The 23,932-nt window shown below is 38.9% G+C and overlaps 1 protein-coding gene across 2 annotated transcripts in view; it reads right to left on the bottom strand.

The window, feature by feature from the left end:
* NKAIN2 (sodium/potassium transporting ATPase interacting 2) overlaps positions 1-23,932 on the bottom strand; it is a 559,539-nt gene that overhangs the window by 72,746 nt on the left and 462,861 nt on the right. For both annotated transcript variants that reach the window (XM_049817802.1, XM_049817801.1), the window contains exon 4: positions 7,089-7,289. In XM_049817802.1, coding sequence (XP_049673759.1) covers positions 7,089-7,289 — 201 coding nt within the window. The remainder of the gene's footprint in view (positions 1-7,088; positions 7,290-23,932) is intronic.

Here is a 23,932-nt window from a genome sequence, read left to right as displayed (position 1 = left end):
AATATATTTGAGCGTGTGGGTCTAAAGTACAAATAGACAGTCCAGTCAAGACTCCTCTGAGAGTAGACTGTTACTCACTACTCCCATCTCTCCACAAGGGCATGAGACTATTTAATGTCACCTGTGCAATGCTAACATTAAGGATTTTAAGAGTACCCTATTCTAATTATTATTAATCCTTGAGAGAAGCAGGGAACATTAATGCTATTCTACTGTTCTAAGTGCTTAAATACATACACAGACCACCTTGCTGCAATATTTGATTACCTTGCACTGTTTAATGGAATTATCCTGGCAATATCTTTCTGAAATATTTAAGAACCATTGTTTGTACAGTACAGACAATAATTGGCATGGATTAAGCAACCTGCCAAAGGTCATACTGTAAGTCTGCAACAGAACAGGGATTTTGAAGCTGGCGTCCTAACTGCATCACTGTATTATTGCATCTTAATAACACAGTTATGCTTCATGATGTTTTAAATCAATCTGACAGCATCAGAGCTTGAAAGGTATTATGCGTGACACAGAATTTGCAGAATCCCAAATAGTATACATTTACCGTAACAAGTATGGATGGATAATTACATATTACAAATTTTAAAACATGAAATAATAATTTTAATGATTGCATGAAGCACATACTCAAATATAAATACAGGAAGGAACAAATAGGAATTAAGACTAATGTACAGCACATAAAAGTCGGTGGACAGGATCACTATGAACACGGTCAATACTTTTGTGTAACAGTTTACTTATGGTTTTATTTATTTGGTATGTAAGTTACCATCAATAATGTAGATACAGTACATAAGAAATGCTTTTCCCCCACTCGTTTTACTGGAATAATATTACACAGTTCATCTTTTCCAGGGCTATATAACTAAAACCCAAATTGGCTAAGGTGATGCCTTTACATTAGTCTTATTCCCATAACTCGGGCACTTAGTTCCACTAAAATCAATAGACTCGTGAGTGTGTAAGTGAGGAGTAAAAGACAAGCATAATAAATACTTTTAATCCTGCGTTGGCAAATAGATATGTAATTCTGTCACACTTATCTCAAAGGCTGATCTTTTATTTGCATATTTTCAGAGTTTTAATCTACAAATGGATTTTAATTTGTCGACTTTTGCAAGAACAGCCTTGTGGGAGTGGGGGCAGGTCATGCATAATCAAAGAGTAAAACGCAGGCAGAAGGAAGATGTAGAGAATTGCAGCTCCATTTCTGTATGAAATGCAATTACCATTATTATAATTTCCTTGTACCACACAAAGGCCTTACTGTACTGGATGCCATCCACATTTAGAGCCTTTTTAAGAGATCTGAGAGATCCCTATCTATGCAAATGGTACAGTGTTTTATAAACTGAACATGAAAAAATTTAGGCATGCTTTCCCCTCTGCACCACTTGGGAAGAGGCCCAGAGAGATGAAATAACTTTCCCAAGGACATTGTGGCAGACCTGGAAGCAGGACCCACTGACCTGAACCACAGCTTAGGGCCTGAACTGAAAAGATTTCCACCTTCTTTCATAAGACAAGAGTTCCATAAAAAGTGCCAATGAAGAAAATTGTACATAGGAACCATAGCTAGAATTAGACATCGATGGGTGTGGGTGCCTGTGAAACTGGGAGCTTGCCGCCCTTTTTTAGCTGTGTGACCAAAAAACTGGGACGCATATAGTATTTATACACAGAGCCAACGACCACCTTAAGCACTGACATGCCATGCCAAGGTTAGCAGCAGTGAAACCCTGCACTGTGTCCCTCCCTGGCACTGCCCTCCCCATGGTGAAGTAGTAGCTATACCTCCTATCGTTTAGGGGTAGGTGGGAACTTTCATTCAGCCTCCACTCTGTAAATATTATACAGAATGTAACTCAAATTGCATAAACCAGTAGCAAATCAAATCCCCATTAGTACAACTGACCTCATTCTTTACCTGGAACAACTGTCTCCAGAGATCAGTAATTTAAGTATATCTATCCTTGATAACCCAGGAGTCCTGAAAATGAAATAGCTTCTCTGATGTAAGCAGCAAGAATCAATAACCATTAAGCACAATGTAATGTGTGAAGCATATGGTTATCCAAGTCATGCCACCAGCAGACAAGTTCATTTTGGTAATATGTAGGCACCAAGGACAGGCAGAATTGTGGTCCTTACAGAGCAGACTGGATGGTCCAGGTGCTGAGGATGCCATAGCTCTGTAAATGGGACTTCCCTGGGAGAGAAGAGTTGGGCAGAGAATTTGGCCTAGTTTGTGAGCACAGGCTGCATTGAGGGTTAGCTTTGGGCAACAATACAAATGAATTAGCTGTGGCCAAAACTGTGCTTTTTTTTCTCCATGTATCAGCAGAGCATTAAAGAAATTACTGTTGCTGTCAAAGTGCAGCAAAGCTAAGATCTCACCTTTACAGATTCAGCTATGATATTCACCAAGAACTGGGAAAGGCAGGAAAGGAGGGGGTTATTCCACAGAATACCTTCCCCACATGTTTTCTCAGACCCCAGGGTTTCACACAAAGCAGAACAAATCACACCCTTAGCAGTTCTGTTCAGTTCCATACAGCTGCGTGCTGCAGGTGGTGCCCTAAAAATATGTTTGTTTATTTTGCAGCACTGCAGGCTGCAAAGCTGCACTTGAGAATGAAACAGATTTCCCTCCCTCACATTCTTCCTTCTTCACTTTGACCCCCTCTCTCTTTTTAACATGGTGGAAGAAGAAGGTAAGATGTAGAGAAAGTGATACTAATGTGGCTCAGTCCCAAAAGAACTAAATAGGAGTTATTGGTATGGAGCACAGAGTAAAAACTGACAAGCGTGGTGTGTAGCACTGAGATTTTCGTGGTGTACCACTTCAGAGAGCCAACTACCACAATAATTGAGTGAAAAATCAGTGGAATTTTTTCAAAATAGATTTCAATAAACATGAAAAAAAATCAGACAGTGGCCAAGCAAGAAGTAACGTGCTGACTTGGGAATGGCTACCAGACAGACATAAATGTGCATTATATGGTGATTTTTTTACATCTGTGATACAAGGATTGATTTACCGATAGGATCTACAGAGCCTGTAGTCTTCCATCAGCACCACCCAATGTACTAAGCGCTCCGTGTCATGGGACAAAGGAGAGGTTGTGGCTGCTTTGCAGCCCCTATTATCACTGTGGGTTATTCCAGTCCTGCTTTGCATACCTAAATGCTAAATACCCAAACTGGGATAATCCTTGTTTTATCAGAGCATTTTGTCGCACACATTAGTTCTCAAATAATTTTTCCCTGGTTTGAAGTATTTCTATAGAGATGACCAAACTGAATTTTCTGTTACTTCTTTAGTGTAAGCTAAACTAGCAATTTTGTCTAGTTGTTTGTTTATCCTGAGCAAAATCAACTCCCCGGGAGAAGCTGGCAAATTATCTGTGCATCATCACATCTGTCTCTCTTTAGTCTCTAAGGCCAGTAGTACGCGATGACCACCACTACTCTGCACACTGGGGACTCGCCCGACCATTGGGATCATTTCACCTTCCAGTTGCTTTAAATACTACTTTGTTTAACGAGTAGGAGAAGAGAACATTCTCCAAAATGTCACTCTTAAAATACTAAAATCCGTGTTGACTTGCACAAAATTAGCCGCAGCATTTGTACGGTTCACAATCTGGCGTTGTTTGCTTCTAGGACACGTTCCTCTGGAGAGAGAAGGTCTCTTGGAGACTGTAAGTATTCTGCACCTCCTCAGCAGAGTATCTGTCTGCAATCCTTGAAATATACCACAGCCCACCCTGAGACTTTCTTTTTAGAAAGTATAAACCATGGGGGTTTTATAGCTTTTATCTTCGCTGTCATATTCTTTCCACTAAGTAATCTACAGCAAATATCACATCTATGTGAAGCCTAACCTTCTGTAGCTGGATTCCTTGTGAGCTTACTGGCAAGCTGTACAAAATACACTCAGTATAATGTTTTAAAAGGCTAATATAAGTGGTCCTCAGTGAAGCTGAATATCTTTGTAACTTTTTATCAGTAGACAGCAGAAAACATCCTTCAAAACATGCTGCAGTGCCACCAGTCCATGAAAAGCCAAGATCAACATTAGTTTGATCATCGTCATGAACACAGAGAAATACAAATAGAAAGCAAGTAACCAATTTGTAGGTTGCAATTTACTGTTTTGCAGTTAAAGTGCAAGATCCGCTTAAGTGCGCATAAAAGAAAATGGAAAGAAAAGATTAATTTCTTTCTACAAACTGGGTTTGTTGAAAGCTAGTTTGCTGAAAACCAAGCAATATCTGCTCTTCTAACTTTGTGTCTAATTCCTCTGTTTCTCACCACATTTAATATGAGAGTGAATTTATGCTAGCATTTCTATTAAAAGAAGAACCCCATGCCCACAATTGGAAACATGAAAAAGAGGTAAACAGTAAACTTGCAAGCACCAGGTTTAGAAAATTGACCCATACTTATACTGTGTAGCTCTTTACCTAGGATAATCACATTTACAGTAACATGAACAAAAATATAAAAACAGCTGTAGTTGGATACAGCTAGTGGATTACTAATGGTTTGTTATTCTGAACCATTCCCACGGCTTGCAAAGAATAACCTTATCTAGAAACACAGCTCTCTTTAGGCACACACACACAACAAACTTCTTGCATCAGGAACAGAACTGAATTATATATTCCTTGAGTTTCTTGTTCATCATTCATTACATTAAAAAAAAAATAAGGCAGAAAAATAAGTCTGGATATCTCCTTTGGAGGGCTGGAGGGCAGGAAGGCTCTACAGAGGGATCTGGACAGGCTGGATCGATGGGCTGAGGCCAATCGTATGAGGTTCTACAAGGCCGAGTGCCGGGTCCTGCACTTGGATCACAACAACCCCATGCAGCGCTACGGGCTTGGGGAAGAGGGGCTGGAAAGCTGCCCGGTGGAAAAGGACCTGGGGGTGTTGGTTGACAGTTGGCTGATTATGAGCCAGCAGCGTGCCCAGGTGGCCAAGAAGGCCAACAGCATCCTGGCCTGCATCAGAAATGGTGTGGCCAGCAGGAGCAGGGAGGTGATCGTCCCCCTGTACTGGGCACTGGTGAGGCCGCACCTTGAGTCCTGTGTTCAGTTTTGGGCCCCTCACTGCAGGGAAGACATGGAGGTGCTGGAGCGTGTCCAGAGAAGGGCAACCAAGCTGGAGCACAAGTCTGATGGGGAGACGCTGAGGGAACTGGGGCTGTTTAATCTGAGAAGAGGAGGCTGAGGGGAGACCTGATCGCTCTCTGCAACTACCTGAAAGGAGGTTGTGGTGAGGTGGGTGCTGGTCTCTTCTGTCAGGTGGCTGGAGATAGGACGAGAGGAAATGGCCTCAAGTTGTGGCAAGGGACGTTTAGATTTGACATTAGGAAAAATTCCTTCACTGAAATGGTTGTCAAGCACTGGAACAGGCTGCCCAGGGAGGTGGTTGACTCACCATCCCTGGACGTATTTAAAAGACGTGTAGATGTGGTGCTCAGGGACATGGTTTAGTGGTAGATTTGGCAGTGCTAGGTTAACGGTTGGACTTGATGATCTTAAAGGTCTTTTCCAACCTAAACAATTCTATGATTGTATGATTCTATGAGGCAAGCTGGAGCGATAACAATTGCTTGTAAATAAAATTGTAAAGCTACTTTAATATTATTTCCTTATTCACACTGATTCTGTTGCACTTTTCTCCTTGTGTCTTTTGCACCAGCTGTAGCTTGTCAAAATTACAGGTGTGAACTATCTGGAGAAAGGGTTGCTTTTGTCTTCCAGATCTATTTAGTGCCTGCCTTGCTACCTACTTGGTCAGGGTCCCTTTGCTCTGCTACAATACAGCAAGCTGAGGAGCACAGAGAAGACATGGGATGGCTCCACTGAAGGGAGATAGCTGGGCTTTCAGGGGAATCAGCCACCAACCTTTTACACAGAGAGCCCCCGCAGAGATGTGTTGACATAGAGATATATTGTCCTAAACTCAGCTGGTACTTGGCCATTTACAGCTGGGGTGGGGGATAGACAGATGGAAAAGCTGCTCATTTTTTGGGTAGCTGACGGCCACATTATATACTATGGACTGTCCAACCACCTTACATTAACTTCTGCATCTGGCTAACCAAATTCCTCCCTCTTTTTGCCAATATGGTCCCTTTTTAGACAAAACATTGGAATCTCTTGAACAAAAAATTTGTATAGAGGGAGTCATGTACCCAGGCACTGGTCCAAATTTATAGGTGTAGTAACAGTTTTATCTGCAGTCATATATATCTCCAACTGGGCATAAACATGTACGTATCACTAGAGCAAATATAAAAATGCAGATTGTCATTCGATGTAATTAATTCAGTGTTTATGTCAATTTTCAAGTAGGTCAGAGACAACACAAGGCAAAATGATCAGTACAGGTAAATATGGTTGAAAAACCTATCAATTTCCTCCCAAACAAGCTGGTTTCATTCTTTCTAAATTTTCTGCAGTATAACAGTGGATTCTTATCCTCCTAAAAAGATTTCCTTTAAGATTTCCGGCTTTGATTTCATATAAGTACATTTTGTTCTTTTGGGAAGAACCTTTCCCATCGTCCTCCAGGACATATTGATTAATATGGTTAAAGACAAATCGATCAGTTTTGAGTCCTGTGAACGATCAGTGAATCTATTTTTACTGTTGAAAAGTTCTCCTTCATTTTGGTTTTTCTTTTATATTCAATTTGACTTTCACAGCAATAGCTGTAAGTTCTGATTATGTCACAACTTATATCCTATAGTGTAATTTGAATGTAACCTGCGCTATAAATGGTTTATGACATGGTCAATGGTCAAAATGGAGGTCAGGAAAACCGAGTGTGTCATGTCAGCAGTTCTCACGGCAATAAACATATATGTTGGAGTTTTTTGCATACAGGTGTCTTGAACTAGCTGCAAGACAACAGAGTTTCATACCAAAACAAACACTTAGGGCCAGGGTTTGTGAGTAAGGGCCACAATACTCTGCTATTCTGATAATGATGTTCTGCAAGAAGAAATCCAGAAAAAGGGGGTGGAAATGGAGCTGTCTGTAAACACTTACTGCAAGGAAGATCTGAAGAGAACTGTGAGCCACTTCTATGTACTGGTATTCAAGAAAACACCCCGAGACAGTGATGTAACGATGATCCTCTGGTGCCCAGTCTGGGGCTGGGGTTACTGAGGTCACGGTGCAGCCCGGCCCATTCTCCATCCACCAAGAGCGATGCATTGAGATATTAAAGGTCAGAATGAGATCTGTTTCCTGCAAAAGGACAAGTGAAGAATTAATGCGTGGGGATGGTACTCTGGTATCAAATGCCTCAGCAAGAGGTTTCACAGCATGCATAAAGCAGCAAAGAGCAGCAATAAAACTGCACTGTCACATGAAAGTTAGTGGAGCTTGCCTGCAGCAAGAACAAGTAGCTCTACCGTGGCAGGCAGAAGTGCTTTGGAGCAGAAGAATAATCCTGCAAGCCAGGATCTGTTCCTAGATGTTAGGGTAACCTAGACTATAGCAGTCATTTCTGTTACGTTGCCCATTTTCCTGCAGAAACCGTAAGGACTGATGGACACGCACTTTTACCCAGCAACCCTCCTCTGCTCAATTCCTAGAAATACGGCCCCTATTTTGGTGCGCTGAGGTACCAACTCTACAAGAGTCCTCAGGAACCAAGGCTTCATAGACGTTAATCTGTGTCAGTCATCTGCAAGGAGTTTTGACTCGTGGACCCTGTGAAGCAACCTATGGTAGCTCTACTAAAATATTGGAGAAGACATTAAAAAAAAAGGTTCTGTATGTATGCTTACAAGCACAACCTCTCCGTAATGCCTCGCTCAGATTTCTGTCTTCCTAGGAGTCTGGAAGGAAACAGCTAGTGAGTGTTGCCTTGCCTAAAGACTGCTTAGTTTGTTAAAAAGGAGGGGCAGAGACCTGCAACCATTAACTCCCATGCATCTAGTGCAATGGAGTAAGCAGTTAGCCATGCTTTCCATTAAGACTGAATTTATAAATAGTTCATAAAGGATTAATAAATGATTAATATACATCATAAACAATGCTACGGATATGACTTTCATAAATTATACTTGGTTGCACATTACTTGAGGGTGTTATACATAGTTATAACAAAACTATGGACTTTGTGGATTCTGTAATAGCCTACAGTGTTTACCAACCCTTTATAAATAATTTATAAGTGTAACCTCATTGTAAAGTGTGACTATCTAGTCTGTGCGCACATGTGCTCAGTCATGCAAAAAAAATTGCTTTTAACTAATGTCTTTGCTAAGCCAAACTCTCTCCACACCTAACCTACATTTTTTCAGCTTGTTGATGACATTAATAAATAAGATTCCCATGAAGATTTTAAAATGTAACTATTTAATTAGGTTTACTGTGCCAAAAAGAATAGAATGCCATTCTGTAGCAGATATGTTGTGTCCACATTTCCCTCCCTTCATATATAGTCATTTTTTCAGTCCCACTTATTTTCCCTTTTTGCACTAACTCATGCAAAGGTATCTACACCCAGAGGGGTTTTGGATAATGTCACGACTGACATGTCAATTGATCCATGATTACTCTTCATACTGTAGTGTAGCTGAATGGTTTTTCTTTAAGTTGCAGTTGTTGTCTAAAAGTGCAGAAATTTTGTACATTTTTAAAAAAAAATCAATCACTACCCTGCATAGCTGTCAGATGGCAGGAAGGACCATAAATATTTTTGTGATGAATAATTACCCTACATTCTTACAACAGGCCAATCCAGCGAATAATAAGCTGTATGAGAAAATGTATGATGATGATACTTCACATTAATTTAGTCATGAAACTAACTTCAAGCATCTGAAGGTGATCAAACCACCAGTCAACATTTGTATAAACTATGCAAATTTCCCCCAAATAGATATATTTACCTATGGCTATAAGTCTTCACCCCCCAAGAAACCTCTCCTTTCTCTGGACCCCTCCCTACCAAAGCTGCAAACACTGGAAAGTGTCTGCCAGGTGTTTCCTGGAGATGGGTATTTTTACCTTACCCCAAGCCAGAAGATGATTTTTCTTTTTGGAGTCAGGGCTGTTATGGCCCTTCAGTAGCACACTGGCTTTCTCGCCTGGTGTAAGAAGCTGAAGAATGGATACCTTTGGAGCGACTTTGCTTAAAGTAATAGTTTTATTCCTGAGTGACTAAAATTGGAATCCATCATCTTATTGTCAGAAGACCTTTAAGCCATTCTAGTTACCATGGAAAATTCTTAACCTCTAGTCTCTTACCAGAGACACAGCAGGAATGAACAGGACTTATTGTCTGGCTCTTTCTTTTATCATTTGCAATACCTTCAGAAGAATCGTGATGGACTAAAAATATTTTACAAAGTACAGACAATGGATGAAAAATGTATTCCTTGAAAAAGAAAGGGATAAACTGGCTTGCAGGAACTGAGTATTTGTTATGCATCTGTCAAATGAAGTTAAAATGGATCAGGAGGAGCTAAACATAAAAATCAAAACTGGACTCTGTGGTTAGAACATCACTGCTCCAGAGACAGATATGTTTGCTTACAAAGGGTGCAGTAATCCAAAACTTTACAGGTTAAAAGCACAAGTAAGTATCTAAGTTACACAGGAAATATAATCACACATTAAAATATTTATAATTACATATGTAAATAAAACTTCACAAAGTCCAGCTTTCTTCCATCCCTGAATTTATCCCCAGACGACTTTCTGAAATAATTTGTTATATTTAGAAAATCCCCTTGCCCTCAAATCATCTTTTGGCAGTTAGGTTGAATGCTGTGATTAGGACTAAATAATCTTGTTTTGTTCAGGAATAGTCTTTTAGTGCTTACCAGTAAAAAACTACTACAGATTTTATCAGATCTATATTCTATTTCCATTTCTAAGTAATCAGTAAAATGCTGTGTTGTTTCCTCTGCTCATAAAATAGACCCAATACCTGTCACAGAAATGTTATATTCCTTAATTCTTTATAAAATTAAAACCAGATAAACCCTACTGAAAGCCCCAAACTCAAGTCTTAAAGAACTTTGAATAATGTGGTTGGGAAGGCTTTCAAGGAGCGTAGCTATTACTTATTGAACCAGTTAACAAACAAGGTCAATCTCAGAAAGCAAAACAATAAGCAGACATGAAATCTGGTTCTGGTAAGATTAGACATCATCCATAGATCAGGTCAAACTTGGCTGGAATAAGCATGATAATGAAATCAGATTTTGACAAGCCAACATGTAAGTTAGACCCTGTAAATTCTTTTCCCCAAAATATGCGGGATAAGAATAAATACAGAAGGAGCCTATTCACTGCAAAGTCAGCTGCTGCACAGTTAAATCTTCTCAGGTATAAATTGTTATGGGCTTTGAACTTGCCTACAACCTTCAAATCATGTCCCCCAATATGCAGCCATATTAGCAGAGCAGTTCCTGTGGCTTAGTAGTGAAGGTCACCCAGCTTACAAAAAAGTTTTACTTCTCAGTGAGAAAACTGCTAAGGACTTGAATCTCCTTGTAGAACTCTGTAAGCCAAGGAGGGGATGATGTATCTATCATTAACATCTCTTACACTGAAAACATTTAGAGTTATTTTTGGACAAATTCCGCTTGCTATTTACTTTGTTCACTGTTTGAATACACTTTTAGTGGACACAGACAAAGTCTACACTTGAAGCTGGGGATTTGTTGTACTCTCCAGTGTATTTGCCGTCTGTTTTCTTTCCAACATCTGTGGCTCAAACATTGTTCAGGGAAATGCAGAGAAATGGTCTGATAAGCCTTGAAGCTATGAAACCTAACAAGAACTGTTGATACACATTGGACATGCCGATATGGTGTTGTTCACAGTCTGTATGTCAAGGAAGATTTCATTATCCTAAATTCAACAAACAGCTGCTTCCCTCATGGACACAGAAATATAGCTGTATGAGCTTTATTGATGATCACTGTACTGCTTTTGTAAATCCTGCTGGTATTTGTAAAGCCTGTTAATGAAAGCTGGTGCATTAAAGTAGATTTTGCTGTTCATCAAGGAGGCAAAAAACAGGGGAAAATATTTAGTAGGACATCTTTGCTGACATTCTTAAGATGTGCTGGTATTTGTAGTGGTCAGAAGTACTGCTGGATTAGACAAAGGCTACAGTTTGGAGATCTCAGAGTCTCAGATCTCATTGATTAGAAGCTGAGACATCTTCAAATTAAGCCTGTAATTTTATTTCAGCTTTGTTTGTAAAACACATTGAGCTCTGATGGTTTTGTGCCTGTGTTTAACACGGTGGATAACAACTTTTGCTGGGGTTTACTGCACAATACGTAACATTTTCTGGCTGAGGACAGCTGATGACAGAACATGGCAGCAGAAAGCTTTGTAAAGAGCTGCCAGAAATGAATACAACCTTCTTTGCATTAAGAAGCAGCAGGAGGACAGCAGTGCTCAAAATGAAGATAGATAGCTCTGTGTGTATTGTATTACTACTAGTAATACTTACTATTAGTAAGTATACTATCTCTATGTATGTTTCAATGATTTTTGTTGGGTGCAGCTTAGAGAAGCTGATCCCAAACACAGTGCCAAGGGAAAAATGAGGCAGCACTGATTCGGGGTGATTGTCTTTGAAAGTCCAGGACATCTCGCAGATTCAGGGAACTTAAATTCTACTGACTTCAATGGTTGTGGCCTGCTGTGTCATGGGAAATAAGTTTCTTCCATTTTTCTAATTAGGAATTGCTGAAATCTGTGCGAACCTGCCAAGCTTTTGTACAAGTTTTGTCAAGTACAACCATGTAACCGCTTGTTTCATTTTTCAAACTCAAACTAGCAAGAACAGGCTGCTTGGAGACAGAACGATCACACAAGGTTTCACTGATAAAAGATCAGGGTCTGAAAGCATTTGTAGTTCTGGATGCTTTGGATGCAGAGAGGCCTCTACAGGCATTTTTTTTTTCTTCCGTTATCTCACTTTTCCACTAAAACTAGCTCCCGTCAGGCAGTACCATTTTCTCATGCAAGCAGACCTTTTTCTGTCTAAAGGAAAAAACTGCCCTCACTGAAGGGCCAAAATAGAGCTTGGCAGCTGCGTTCCTTCTCTTTTTCCTTTTTTCTTTTTCCTTTTTTCCTTTTTCTTTTTAATCCACAGTCCATATACAGGAAATAATTACTGTATAGTTGTGTAGGCATCATGGATATTTAGAGTTCCTGATCTTTTTTATCCTGTTGCATCTGAAGAGATTTTTAGCCTCTTCACTTTTTTGTACATGTGTGACACTTTACCCTTCATTTGAATAACTTTTTTGCAGTAACCTAGAATCCTGTTCTTTAATTTCCCCTTACAAAACAGTTTTGGACCAGTATAATTCTAAATTGGATATGGAATTTGATTTATGTATGTGTAACTAATCAGATAAGGTTTAACCAGTCTGAATCCACCCAACAGATTTACTTCTGAAGTTCATCCATGAAAACCAGCAAAAGATTTCCTCACTGTTAGCTTTTCTCAGTATGGTGTTAAAAATGTTCCAAAGGTATCTTAACTGATTTCCAACATAGTTCCAAAGATTTCAATGGATTAGTTATAAAGATATCAGTGTGAAAGAAGGAGTTGACTCAGGTGTCCTGTTTTTCTTCTCTAAAGTGAAGTTAGAGTGTTATATTAATAAAGTACTATAAAATAGTCCTCAAAAAACATAGGTACTACTATACAGGAATTAACATTGTCACTTACTAGTCTGTTATATGATACCTATCAATAATCTTATATAAACTTTAGAGCTGCAATTAGTGTTATCTTAATTAAGATCTTCATATTTCTCTAGTATTGGAATATGTACATTGACAAACCTAACAGTTTTAATCTGCCTTGTTTCAACTCATTAAAAAAAAAAAGATACCTGCTAAACTCCAGAATATTAATTTAATCAGTTCAGTGGCATCAACATTTTTCATTAACATTTTTGTTGAAAAAGTTTCTATCTATATAGTTCTTCAATTAAAAATATCATAAAAAGAAAGTAGAAACTTTCTCTTTCTATTGCAAGGTTAAAATGATTATTACTATCCCATGAATATTTTTCATATTTAAACAGAATATTTTTAGACTGAGAATGTTCTGGGCTAAGAGCCTTTGAATTCTTTTTGTGTCGAACAAGAGAATTAAGCCCAACCCAGTAGCCCAATGTCACTTATCATGGGGGCTGAGAAGTTGCAGTCCCTAGCAAACAGAAATTTTAATTTAGCTCTTCTACATATTTAGCAAAGGTCCTAAGCACTAGAATTTTTGTAATTTCTTAGATAATTACTTTCTGGAGGATTTAAGCTTGTGCAATGATAAAATACACTGAAATAGGCAGCTGACCAGAGGCCTTCACATCCCAGAGCAGCAGCTAACTCTGTGGAATTGTATTTATTTCTCACTGTGGAGTAATCAGGGATATTATTCTGGAACTGAGAAAATTTATTGAAGGAAATTGATTTAAATGTAATACCTTGTTTTGAAAAGTTTCTGTTTTGACAATCTGCCATTCTCTGAGGAAAACAGCTTGCCTCCAAACTTTGATAATGTGGGCGTCCAGTGGGCAGTTTTCCAGTCTCAGCTGATCTACGTTGCTCTATCCCTACTGATGGGCATGAGATTACTACCAGATCTTATTCAAACTGACAAAACCCAGCTTCTTTCATTCCAAAAGACAAATCTGTTCTGAAGATTGGATTAAACCTGAATGTACAAAGATGCAATTTAAATATTTACTGGTGTACCAGAACATGATGATCCCACAAATATCTTGGAGAGTAAAGTTTCTGCTTCTGGGTGGAACTGAGCGGCCTGATTTAGGGTGGGGGGCCAGGGCTGGAAACAGGGTGGTGACACATGGTCTCTTTTCCCACATCAAAACTGTGTTCCATGAAACAAAACTAGCAAAAAAATTTATGATTGTACTAAACTCAGTGTGGCTCTGGATCTCTTTCCAGAGTGAATGTTCTGAATGTTTCCTAAATCCTGGTTATTAATTTTGAGCTGAAAACACATGATTTCACTGCTTTTACAATATATCAGTACTAGTTTTTTAATGAGTAAACCATAATGCTTTTAAAGAATACGTTCCTTAACCTCTCGGGACTGATTCTTTTCTTCCTCTTTTTAAATGGTAAAGGAGTTATGTCTCTTCTCTTGGTTTACCCAGGCAAATACACAGATCAATAGTGCTTAGAATTTGCCGACACAAATATAAATAACCTCTTAATTCTTAATAAAACCCTTCTAAGCACAAGGACATCTTATATTTGGATAATATCCAAAAGACAGAGCTTCCAGTGAGCTGGGAACACAGTTCTGCAGACTGCAAACAGAAAGGTCTAGGCCTTCAGTAAAATAACAGGATGAAATTAATATCCTTAAAATGCTTCCCTTTTCTGGAATAAATGGTTTACTGAGTTGCCGAACCACCTCAGGAATACTGTGCTTGATCATCTCTGTCCAAGGCAAAATTTTAGCATGGTCCAACATTTAGTAAGGAAGGATGCAGAAGTGTATGGTATAGAACTTAAACATCAGTAGGTTTATAGAGTGTATATAGAAAGAAATTCCAGCTGGAGTGGTTTGTTCAGCGAGCCTTGTTGTTGGTTATTGCGTAGTGTTAGGTGTTGGAAAAAAAATGCATGTGCACAGTGACAAATTTTTGACTTTTTATTCTTGTTTAAAATGTAAACGATTATCCTGTCTATCTATCTTTTTTTGCTTTAAACAACTCCATTCATTCATGACCCTGGGGTGGAGCTCACGTCTACAGTGAAGAATTTATTTTTGTTTGAATCAGCCTCTGCTGTCAAATCTAAAAAAAATCTACCACCTGCAGCGTGTGCAGGAAACAGTAAGTAGACTTGAACAGAGTTCTCAGACTGCAGAAACACTGTTGTTATCCCAGAAGTAGCGTTAGGCAACAGGAGGACATTGTCATGCAGAAGTGGTTCATGAGATACCAGGCTGAGGATAAATACATTGCACTTCGTGCTCTATAGTCTAAGCACTTCTAGCCAGCAGTGATTTTATATGCATTCAGATTTTGGAATAATTAAAAAGAAGCCTGGATAAGTCAGGAAATTACTAAAAGCATGTGGAGTCATCTGACTCAGTTTGATTAAAATCTAGCCCAGGTGAATATTTTCAAAAGGGTTTACTTCTGTGGGGAGGTTGCAAGGAGCTAAAGCATCAATTTAAAATGCATAGCTAGTCCTTACAACCCACTTGCATTCTCAATATAAAATACAATAGCCAGATTGAAATGGTTTGAATTCCTCTGCAGTCAATAGAAAGGACCCAGTTGAAAGAGTGTGCTAAGTATTACCGAAGGACTCTGAAAAGCTGCGTCGGGAGCCCAGAGAAGATGTTGAGCGGGAATCCAGCCACAGGCTGATGGTAAGGAAGCACAGAGGATGAAGTGGAAGCATGAGCCATCTCCAGATAGCCCTTACGCCCCGTTCAAGAAATGGTGCAGGAAAACCATCCCGCAGTGACTATTTCAGGCTCTTTCACTATAACTTATTCCACTGTTGACCGGGCTGATAGATGCCATCATCCACAGAATTAGATTCAGATCTGAAGCTGTACAGCATTCATGTAGCTTGCAAATTTGGGCCGGTAAAACAAAAGTCAGATCAGCGAAGCCACACCAATACATACTCGGCGCAATATGCACGAAGCCTGCGTGTAGCAGCCTCTGTAGCAACACTGCTGAATATTTATAACAAGAATGTTTCTGACCATTAGTTTGACACTTTTTACACCTAGATGTGACTTTTACTAAGGGATTGCAGAGCTGCAACTCCACCAGGTGACACAGGAAAAGCTGTGTCATGGTTTTTGGTGCTCATGAGTAGCCAGAGTTCCTTTTGCCTGAGCTATACTTACCGCACGAACTTTGAAAACCACCTTTAGCTCCTGTCTGAAAGGTTCTATTTATTTTTTTAAAAGAAGATGACATTAGTCACAGGAACATGTTATATGATTCTGATAAACTTTAGTTCTTAAAGAGTTCATTCATGTCCTTGCAGGTGATGATGGTTATTACAATACCTAAAGCTATAATTCAGATTTGTTAAACCAAACTCTTTTCACTTTGCATGCAGTAATTAATATAACAGTAGGTGAAATCGCTCTGCCTTTTTGTGGTGTGATATTATGCCACTCAGCATGGACCACAGATTAGTTTTAATAAAACTAATTTGATTATCCACCACTGTCATCTAAGTAGAGAAACAGTAAGATCTAACTTGTCTTGAACACAGAGTGAATTACGGGTGTTTTGTATATTGGCTGCTTCCTGCATTTAAGAATTATTTGAATTATTTCTAAGAAACAAGGTGCACAGTTTCTCCTGTTCTAGAGCTGATATTCTTTTTTTTTTCTACCCGGTGCCTCAGAAATAATTTTGAATAATGAGACTACTTAGGAATTCTAGTTTTAGCTAGATTTAGCTTTCAAAATGAAAAGAACAAGAACATGAACAACACTGCAAAAAATGTGTTTCAACATTTTCAGGAGAAAATATTACACTTTTCCAAACTTGACTTATTAGGGTGCTTAGGCTGCATTTGCAAACTGGAAATTGTTAGCACTCCCACATAGCCAGTGGAGGTGATACGGGCTTAAACACTTGACTCACAAATGAAAAATAAGCTATTCACAAACTTCTATTCTGACTTTATAAGTCTCAGTGAAGCAGACTAAAAAGAAACTTTGTCACCAAACAAGCTGATGTTAGCAAACATTTCAAGTGCACGTCCTTTCCTCTTTTCAGCTATTGCTAAGTCATGACGATGCCCACCACCTCAGTAGACTGCAGCCTCTTAAGAACAATGCCAAGCTATTTAAAAAGATTCAGTGCATAACTTTGGGTAAATGTATGGTTTTTATTAAGTTTTCAGAAGCACACCCTAAGGAATAACATTATGATGCCACGCTAGATTTTTTTAGCTAGTGAAGGAAAGTACCTCATGTAGTGGAAAAGAAACTGCAGCAATTTAAACCAGTTAAGGTACTAATCCGTAGATGTATAGCCCGTCACTCTTCTGCATGTTGACTACGCGGCATGCACTGCCGCTAAAGCACAGAGGACTACCTGCATATACAAGAATGTATGTGTTCTAATATATAATAGAAAAAACACCTTATTTAAGATGGCAAAATCACCTCAATAAAAAGATCAATTGTTTTGCTAATCTTATACTTAGCACCAGTTTATACAACATATATACCAGCCTGTATAGTATGCCTAAGACGTACAGAAAGTATTATGCAGATTCAATGTGCAACGTTACAGTTTTGAACTGATGGTGCTATTAGGTAGTAACAAGTAATTTTCCAGATATCACACTATTTCTTCCTGAGACTCTTTACACCAGCTTTTGTCTCCTGTGATTTAATTCTCTTTCCTCTTAGATACAAATATTTTCCTCTGGTATTTTGTGGAAGATATAGTGGTTAACAAATAAACCATGTTATTCAATGATGTAACAAATGTTGTTTGGTATTGTATTTTCCAGTGTAGTCTTGTAAAAGCTTTATTCTCTTTTTAACAGTTAAATTAAAATTAATATAAAGAAAAATAAGACTGATTCAAATATTTCCTTTTTTAAACAGTCTTTGTCCCTGCTTTTTAATTCAGGTATTAAAGTGCAAATATTTAAGAGATGTTTTATAAAAGGCAACACAGAAAACCCTATTTGTTGAAGACTAGGATCTAGTATCTGGCAGGCACCCTTAAAAATTAATTCCTAGGTCAGCTATGTATTAATGACAGTTCAGTGACAGTTCATGTCAGGTGTCAGCTCCGCTGTCGCCGCAGACTTATGTTCGGATGCTTTGCTCCATCTCACAGGGTTGTGCAAAAGGGAAAATTGCCTTTCAGTTCAAATTAACATGGATTGGTCCCAAGACAGGTTGGATGTGGGGGGGCTCTGGCTCTGCTTTGCTCGCTTTTCAACGAGAATGGGGGTCTCTGAGCACTGACTGGGAGGGGAGCGGTTCTGCAGGAAAGGACCTGCGGGTTCTGGTGGCCAAGAACCTTCTGGGCTGCGTTAGGAAGCGTGTCACCGGCAGACCGAGGGAGGGCATCCTTCGTCTCTGCTGAGCGCTGGTGAGACACACCTGTGGGACTGGGTCCAGTTCTGGGCTCCCCAGTACAGGAGAGACATGGACGTACTGGAGCCAGTCCAGTAAAGGCCACCAAGCTAGTTCTGGACTGGAGCACAGGGCAGCTGAGGAGAGGCTGAGGGAGCAGGACCAGTTCAGCATTTGCAGCAGAAGGCTCGTGGGGATGCTACTGCTGCCCGGCCCTACCTAAGAGGAGGGTCTGCAGAAGGCAGAGCCAGGCTCCTCTCCGAGGTCCACAGCGCAAGGACAAGAGACAACAAACACAAGTCAAAAAGGTATTCAAAAAGCGAGCGGACGGGGTACTTCAGGACATGGTTTAGTGGGCATGGTTGATGGTTGGACTCCATGATCTTGAAGGTCTTTTCCAACCTAAATGATTCTATGATTCTAAGGCAGAACACCATAAACTCCGACCAGATGTAAGAATTTTTTAATTTTTTTTTTTTAACCATGAGAATGGCTAAACCCTAGAACAGGTGCCCAGAGATGAGGTAAAAACTCCATCCTTGGAGATATACTCAAAATTTGGCCAAAAAAGCACCTGAACAGTGTAATTTAATTGGCCTTCTTTTGAGAAGGGAGTTGCACAAGGTGTCCTTCTGACCTAAATCATTTTGTGATTCAAAGCCTCTTTCCTTGAAGGCTTAGAATTGTTGTTGCAGTTCTTCAAAAAAACAAACAAAACCCCAGCCAAACAACCAACCAAAAAAACCCAACCCACTTACAGAATGGATTGTCTTCCTGCAGCATGAATATCTATGGGGTATCCCTCAAAATCCTTCTATAACATACTGGGGAGCACGGGAGAAGTAAAAGCACTGCAACCCAAATCTGACTTGTACGCTACTCTGCAGGGAAAACATACTTCCAGGAACCAAGAATAGATTTTAACTTACTTACTTTCTGCCTTGATACAACCCAGACGTGTCTTCTTCAGTGAGATGGGGAAGGAAAAGGTTGCACTAGAGTGGCATAAATATTGGCCCCAAAGATTTTGTAGAGATTTTTAATGATGCAGCTACAATTAGGGCTCTTCTTTATCTTGCCAATGAAATATCACAAGCAACCGCGAACAAAACAAAAAGAAAAAAAAAAAGTGCTCAGAGATTTAGGAAATTTATTTCAAAATGTTTTCTGTCTCTTGCATTCATTCCATTTAAATCATATCATCATAGTACTTAGGTGTGCATATTTTATTTGCAAGTATTTCATGCCGGATAGCTAAAATTTCACTTAAGAAAATCTCCTCAGTATCCATCTCTGTATCCAAAGACCCTCCAGTTTCCAGCCAGGATTAAGATGAAACACTGGGAGCAATGATCTTTAATGAGCATAGCTTGAGAGGAGTAACTAGAACAGAGCTCTATCTCTGTAGACTGAATCAGTGATTGAAAACTTTATTTAAGAAACTGTCGGGGAGTAGATTTACCATTCTAACTGTAGTGTCTGTGTCAGTTTCTTAAATTAAGTTTTCAGGAGCTGATTTAGCCCAGGGAAATGCAGAAATCTGGTTGAAGCGTCTCTTGGGGAGGCTTATACTAAATTTTTTGTTTGTGTTTAGTGCTAATGCAGAATTAGAAGAACTCCACTGTCAAGATGTTAGAAGATCGATGCTTTTATTACTTTGAATTGGAAAGCTGGTATACACAATAGAACAGTCGCAGGGGGAAGAATCATACAAAGAGCTCTTCTTTGATTTCCTGGTGCGTAAGAATATTGCAAAACACTGTGAATTCAAAGAAGGGGACTTCATTTTTTTTAGGTCAAGGAATAAACATAGTATATCTGGTTTATTAAATATAGACTGGGTGAAAGTATTTTCAAGGAAATGACTTCACTGGGAGTTGAATTTGCCCAGAGAAGGTAACAGTAAAGCACTGTATGCTTCCAACCTAAAATAAATGCTTTAATTTAATCTGAAAGAGTGATCTATAAAGTATTATTATGTTTAGGGCACACATCTCAAATAAAAAGAGGATCTAATCTCAAAAATGAATGGCAGTTAAGCCTGAAAATAAAGATTACATAGTTTAGTCCTCAAAGGTTAGGAAATGACAGACTCCTTGGTTCAGCCCTAGTGCACCTCAGCACCACAATATAGTATTAATTACACACTATTTTATCACCTGAGCTGAGCGCATAGCATCCTGTAAAACTTCATCATTAAGTTACCCTCACATATGTTTCAGTCTTTTAACCTGTAGACACTTACAGCTTAATCCAAGACAACCCCTGTAGACACTTACAGCTTAATCCAAGACAACCTCAGCATTTATTTCATTTTTCGTACTGCAAATAATTCCATTAAATTAATGGGACGCTTACAGTATGTGAGATTAAATTTTTTACACTGAGACCAGACATTCAGATAAACACTTTCCAAGATGTACACTGAACCCATTAATATATCTTTCCATATTGATGGTGACGTGGGTATCTTTTTCATTCTGGGTATGGTTTTTCTGCTGATTTTGGTATTCTGATTTGGTATTTGGTATGACTGTGATTCCTTAGCATACTGAAAAGAATGTCATATGAGACAGAGCTTAATGTTGTCAAACCCATTTTTGTTCTGACCTACCCATAAGACATTCTGCAAAAAGGAAAACTATATCCAGAGAAAAATTTCAATAGTTCATGGTCATAACGGAAAGAAGTAACAAGTGAAGCTACGCTGTGGTCTGTTGTGGGTCCAATACTATTATATTTTGATTAATTACATGAATGATTGAAAAGACAAAAGACCTTTTCAGTCTATACTGAGCGATTGCAAGTATGTTTGTGGAAAGGAGCAGCATTCAAAATCATCTTGAGAAACGTGAGATTTGCCCCAGAAAGTGCTATTTGCCAAGGACAAGTGGAAAGTACGACACTTAGGCTGAAACAACTAAATAGGCAAACACGGTATGGGTAACAACAGCCTGGGCATTGCTGTCTCACAAGGGAGTGGAAGGTTGTCACGGTTCGCAAACCGAAGAGAAGTCACCGCTGCCGTGTTGCCGCAGAAGAGGAGTCATCCTTCTGGGCTGGACGAGCAGGAGGGCGGCCTGCAGCGCGGCCGCAATTCCCGTTTGCTTTGTGTTGGCAAGGCTTCAACTCCAAAGACTTCAAGAAAAACTGCGGGCTGGCTGGAAAGGAGCCAGAGGGGAGCAATTAGAATGAGCAGATGTCTGAAAACAAGACCTTTGAAGAAAGACGGAAGGAATTGGGGTTTCCTAGCGGAGAGGAGAGAAGACTGAGAGCATAGCTGGCTGTTGAAAAGAACTGAGTGACCTGTTTCCCTGCCTATAACGGAGTTACATCCATCATTGGCCCAGGAACTAGACTACCTTGCAAAGAGGATACAAATTAGATTCTTGGGGAAAAAGGCTTCTGAAGCCAAGGGAGAGGAAATCACTGGAAAGGACTGCCTGGGGAGTCTGTGTGATCGATTGTTGCTGGTATTTAAGAACAAGATAGACAAACTTCTGACACGTTTTCATACATATTTAGGTTGCGGCCATGGACTAATTGACCTACTGAGTCATTCAGCAAAGTGAATCTATGATTCTAATGTTGAAAGCGTGGTTCTGGGAATACATCAAATTTATAAATATGTAAAACTTATCACCAGTCATTCCACTGAGATTTGATATATTTAATATAATAATTGGAAGTACCCAACACGTAAAGCATAAACATAACTGAATTTAAATATAACACTTTTCCCTGGAGTTTTCTAGCAGATATGAGCAATTTTAATGCAAGAAAAGGGAGCCTTGTTCGTAGAAGTAATTTTAAGTGAATGACTATAAAAATTTTCTTCTTTCTTAGGTTCCCAACTTTTGATAGGATGATTCCTATAGTACTGCACAGTCTATTCTGTGGAACTCTTGAGACACAGTATGACCTGTAATGGCTGGAACACATTTCTCTAGCTTTGGTTGTCTACTTTTGAGCTAGTCGCCTATGTAGTCAATGGAGCTGAAAAGGCATTTTCTGAGTATGAGTCATCTCACCAGGTGTAGAAAGCTTCTTCAGTATGAGGTGAATCACCCCATCACACCTTAAAAATGTCCTTTGTTTGCAAGTCCTTTGGTTTAGAGCAGATCTAGATACTAATTCAGAAGTAGATATCTGATTTCAATTCAACTCCATATACTTAAGAAATAAAGTCAGAAGTATAGATACCCTGGAATACATACAAATCAGATGAAAACCAAATAATATTTTTTACATACATGTATATATAACCTGTGAACTAACTGCATTTTCTGCAGATAGATGTGCTAAGGTGGCACTTCAACTAGGAATACCTGGTATTAGAACAACTATTCAATAAATTGGAAATTCCCTCATGCATTAAAAAAAAAAGAAGTTTTAGTTAAATATATAATGTGGAATTTCCTTTGGAAGTATACTGAAATTCTGCTTGAAAATTAGTATGATTTGCTTTGTCACGTATGTACGATTCCAAATTACCTTGAACTTTTTGGAAACTTGGCATTAACCAGCTATGAACTTATATAGCTTGAGAAATTTGAGGACTCTGAGAAAGTTCCCAGGGATCCGTGATACTGTTTTCTGGTTAAATGGTTGATTGATGGGTGCCTGCGACCTCTGGGAACTGCAGCAGTGGTGTAGTCAGTTCCGAGCCTTCTGCCAGCATTTTGCTATGGCTGTGGTCCTCTGGATTAAAACTCCAAACTTTCCCGTTGGAACTAACCACCAACTTCTCTGACAAGCATCTGATAGCCCACCCCAAAACTGAAAAGAAGACAAGAGAGATACTGTATTGATAATAATATCAAAACTTTCTGTAGAATTCATATTTGGCATGACAAAGTTGATTTAAGTAGCCACAAAAAAAAAAAAAAAAGTTAAAAAAAAAAAAAAAAGCAATAAATTCTGCAGGCAGCTAACTTCTTCCCAATTCTGTAAATAGGAATTAGTTTGCAAACAGAAAACTGCAGACTCAGTAAAAGGAGACAATATGGAAATTTAATGCATCTGGGATGTTTTTTTGACAGCATTAGCTTGAACACAAGTGTTAAATTGCCACAAAGAAAAAGAGGAAGTCATGAATACTCAGTTATAAAAAAGTCTCAGATACAGAAAAATAAGACATTTAAGATATCAATAATAGGCAGAAAAATAATGCTATAAACAAGTATTCAAGAAGTCCGAGAGATGAAAAGGACAAATTTTATTCTGGACACAGTCAGACTTTAAAAAATAAAGTGCAATAAGTTTGATAAGGTGTTTTTATTAAATAAGCAGAATAGGGATAAAATAGGTTCCAGAAATTTCCCCCCCACACACACCTAAACCTGAAGCGAGTGGAAATTCCTGAATCTTAGCTTCTCCTAATGTTTACCGTAATCTTAAAATTATTTGTTAAAATACAGGAACACAAATGAAAAAATTTGGAATCAGAAATAGCTTGCAGTAGCACTGAACATGTTTGGTTCATGTTTTATTCAGAAGATTAAAACATGATATCAGTTCATTTTGAATCTTTAAATTTAAATCTGCTTGCAAACAAAGCAGCCCTTGATAGCATCTAGATTTTGCAAAGGTGAGCCTACCTGTAATTAATTTATTCTGTGCTTAGTGACCATATAACCATGTGTATAAGTTCTGCTTTCTTTGTATGAACCTGAAAGTAATTTTCCTAGTTTCCATTTACAGATGATGATTTTAATATCTGTTAAGTCCTAATTTCCTACTCAGTATTATGCCACTTCTTAGCTGCCATCATACCTGT

This window comes from Accipiter gentilis, chromosome 15, assembly GCF_929443795.1.
Source record: "Accipiter gentilis chromosome 15, bAccGen1.1, whole genome shotgun sequence".
In the NCBI taxonomy this organism is placed as follows: domain Eukaryota; kingdom Metazoa; phylum Chordata; class Aves; order Accipitriformes; family Accipitridae; genus Astur; species Astur gentilis.
The sequence above is the reverse complement of the archived record's forward strand: the minus strand, read 5'-3'. Positions and strand labels throughout refer to the sequence as shown.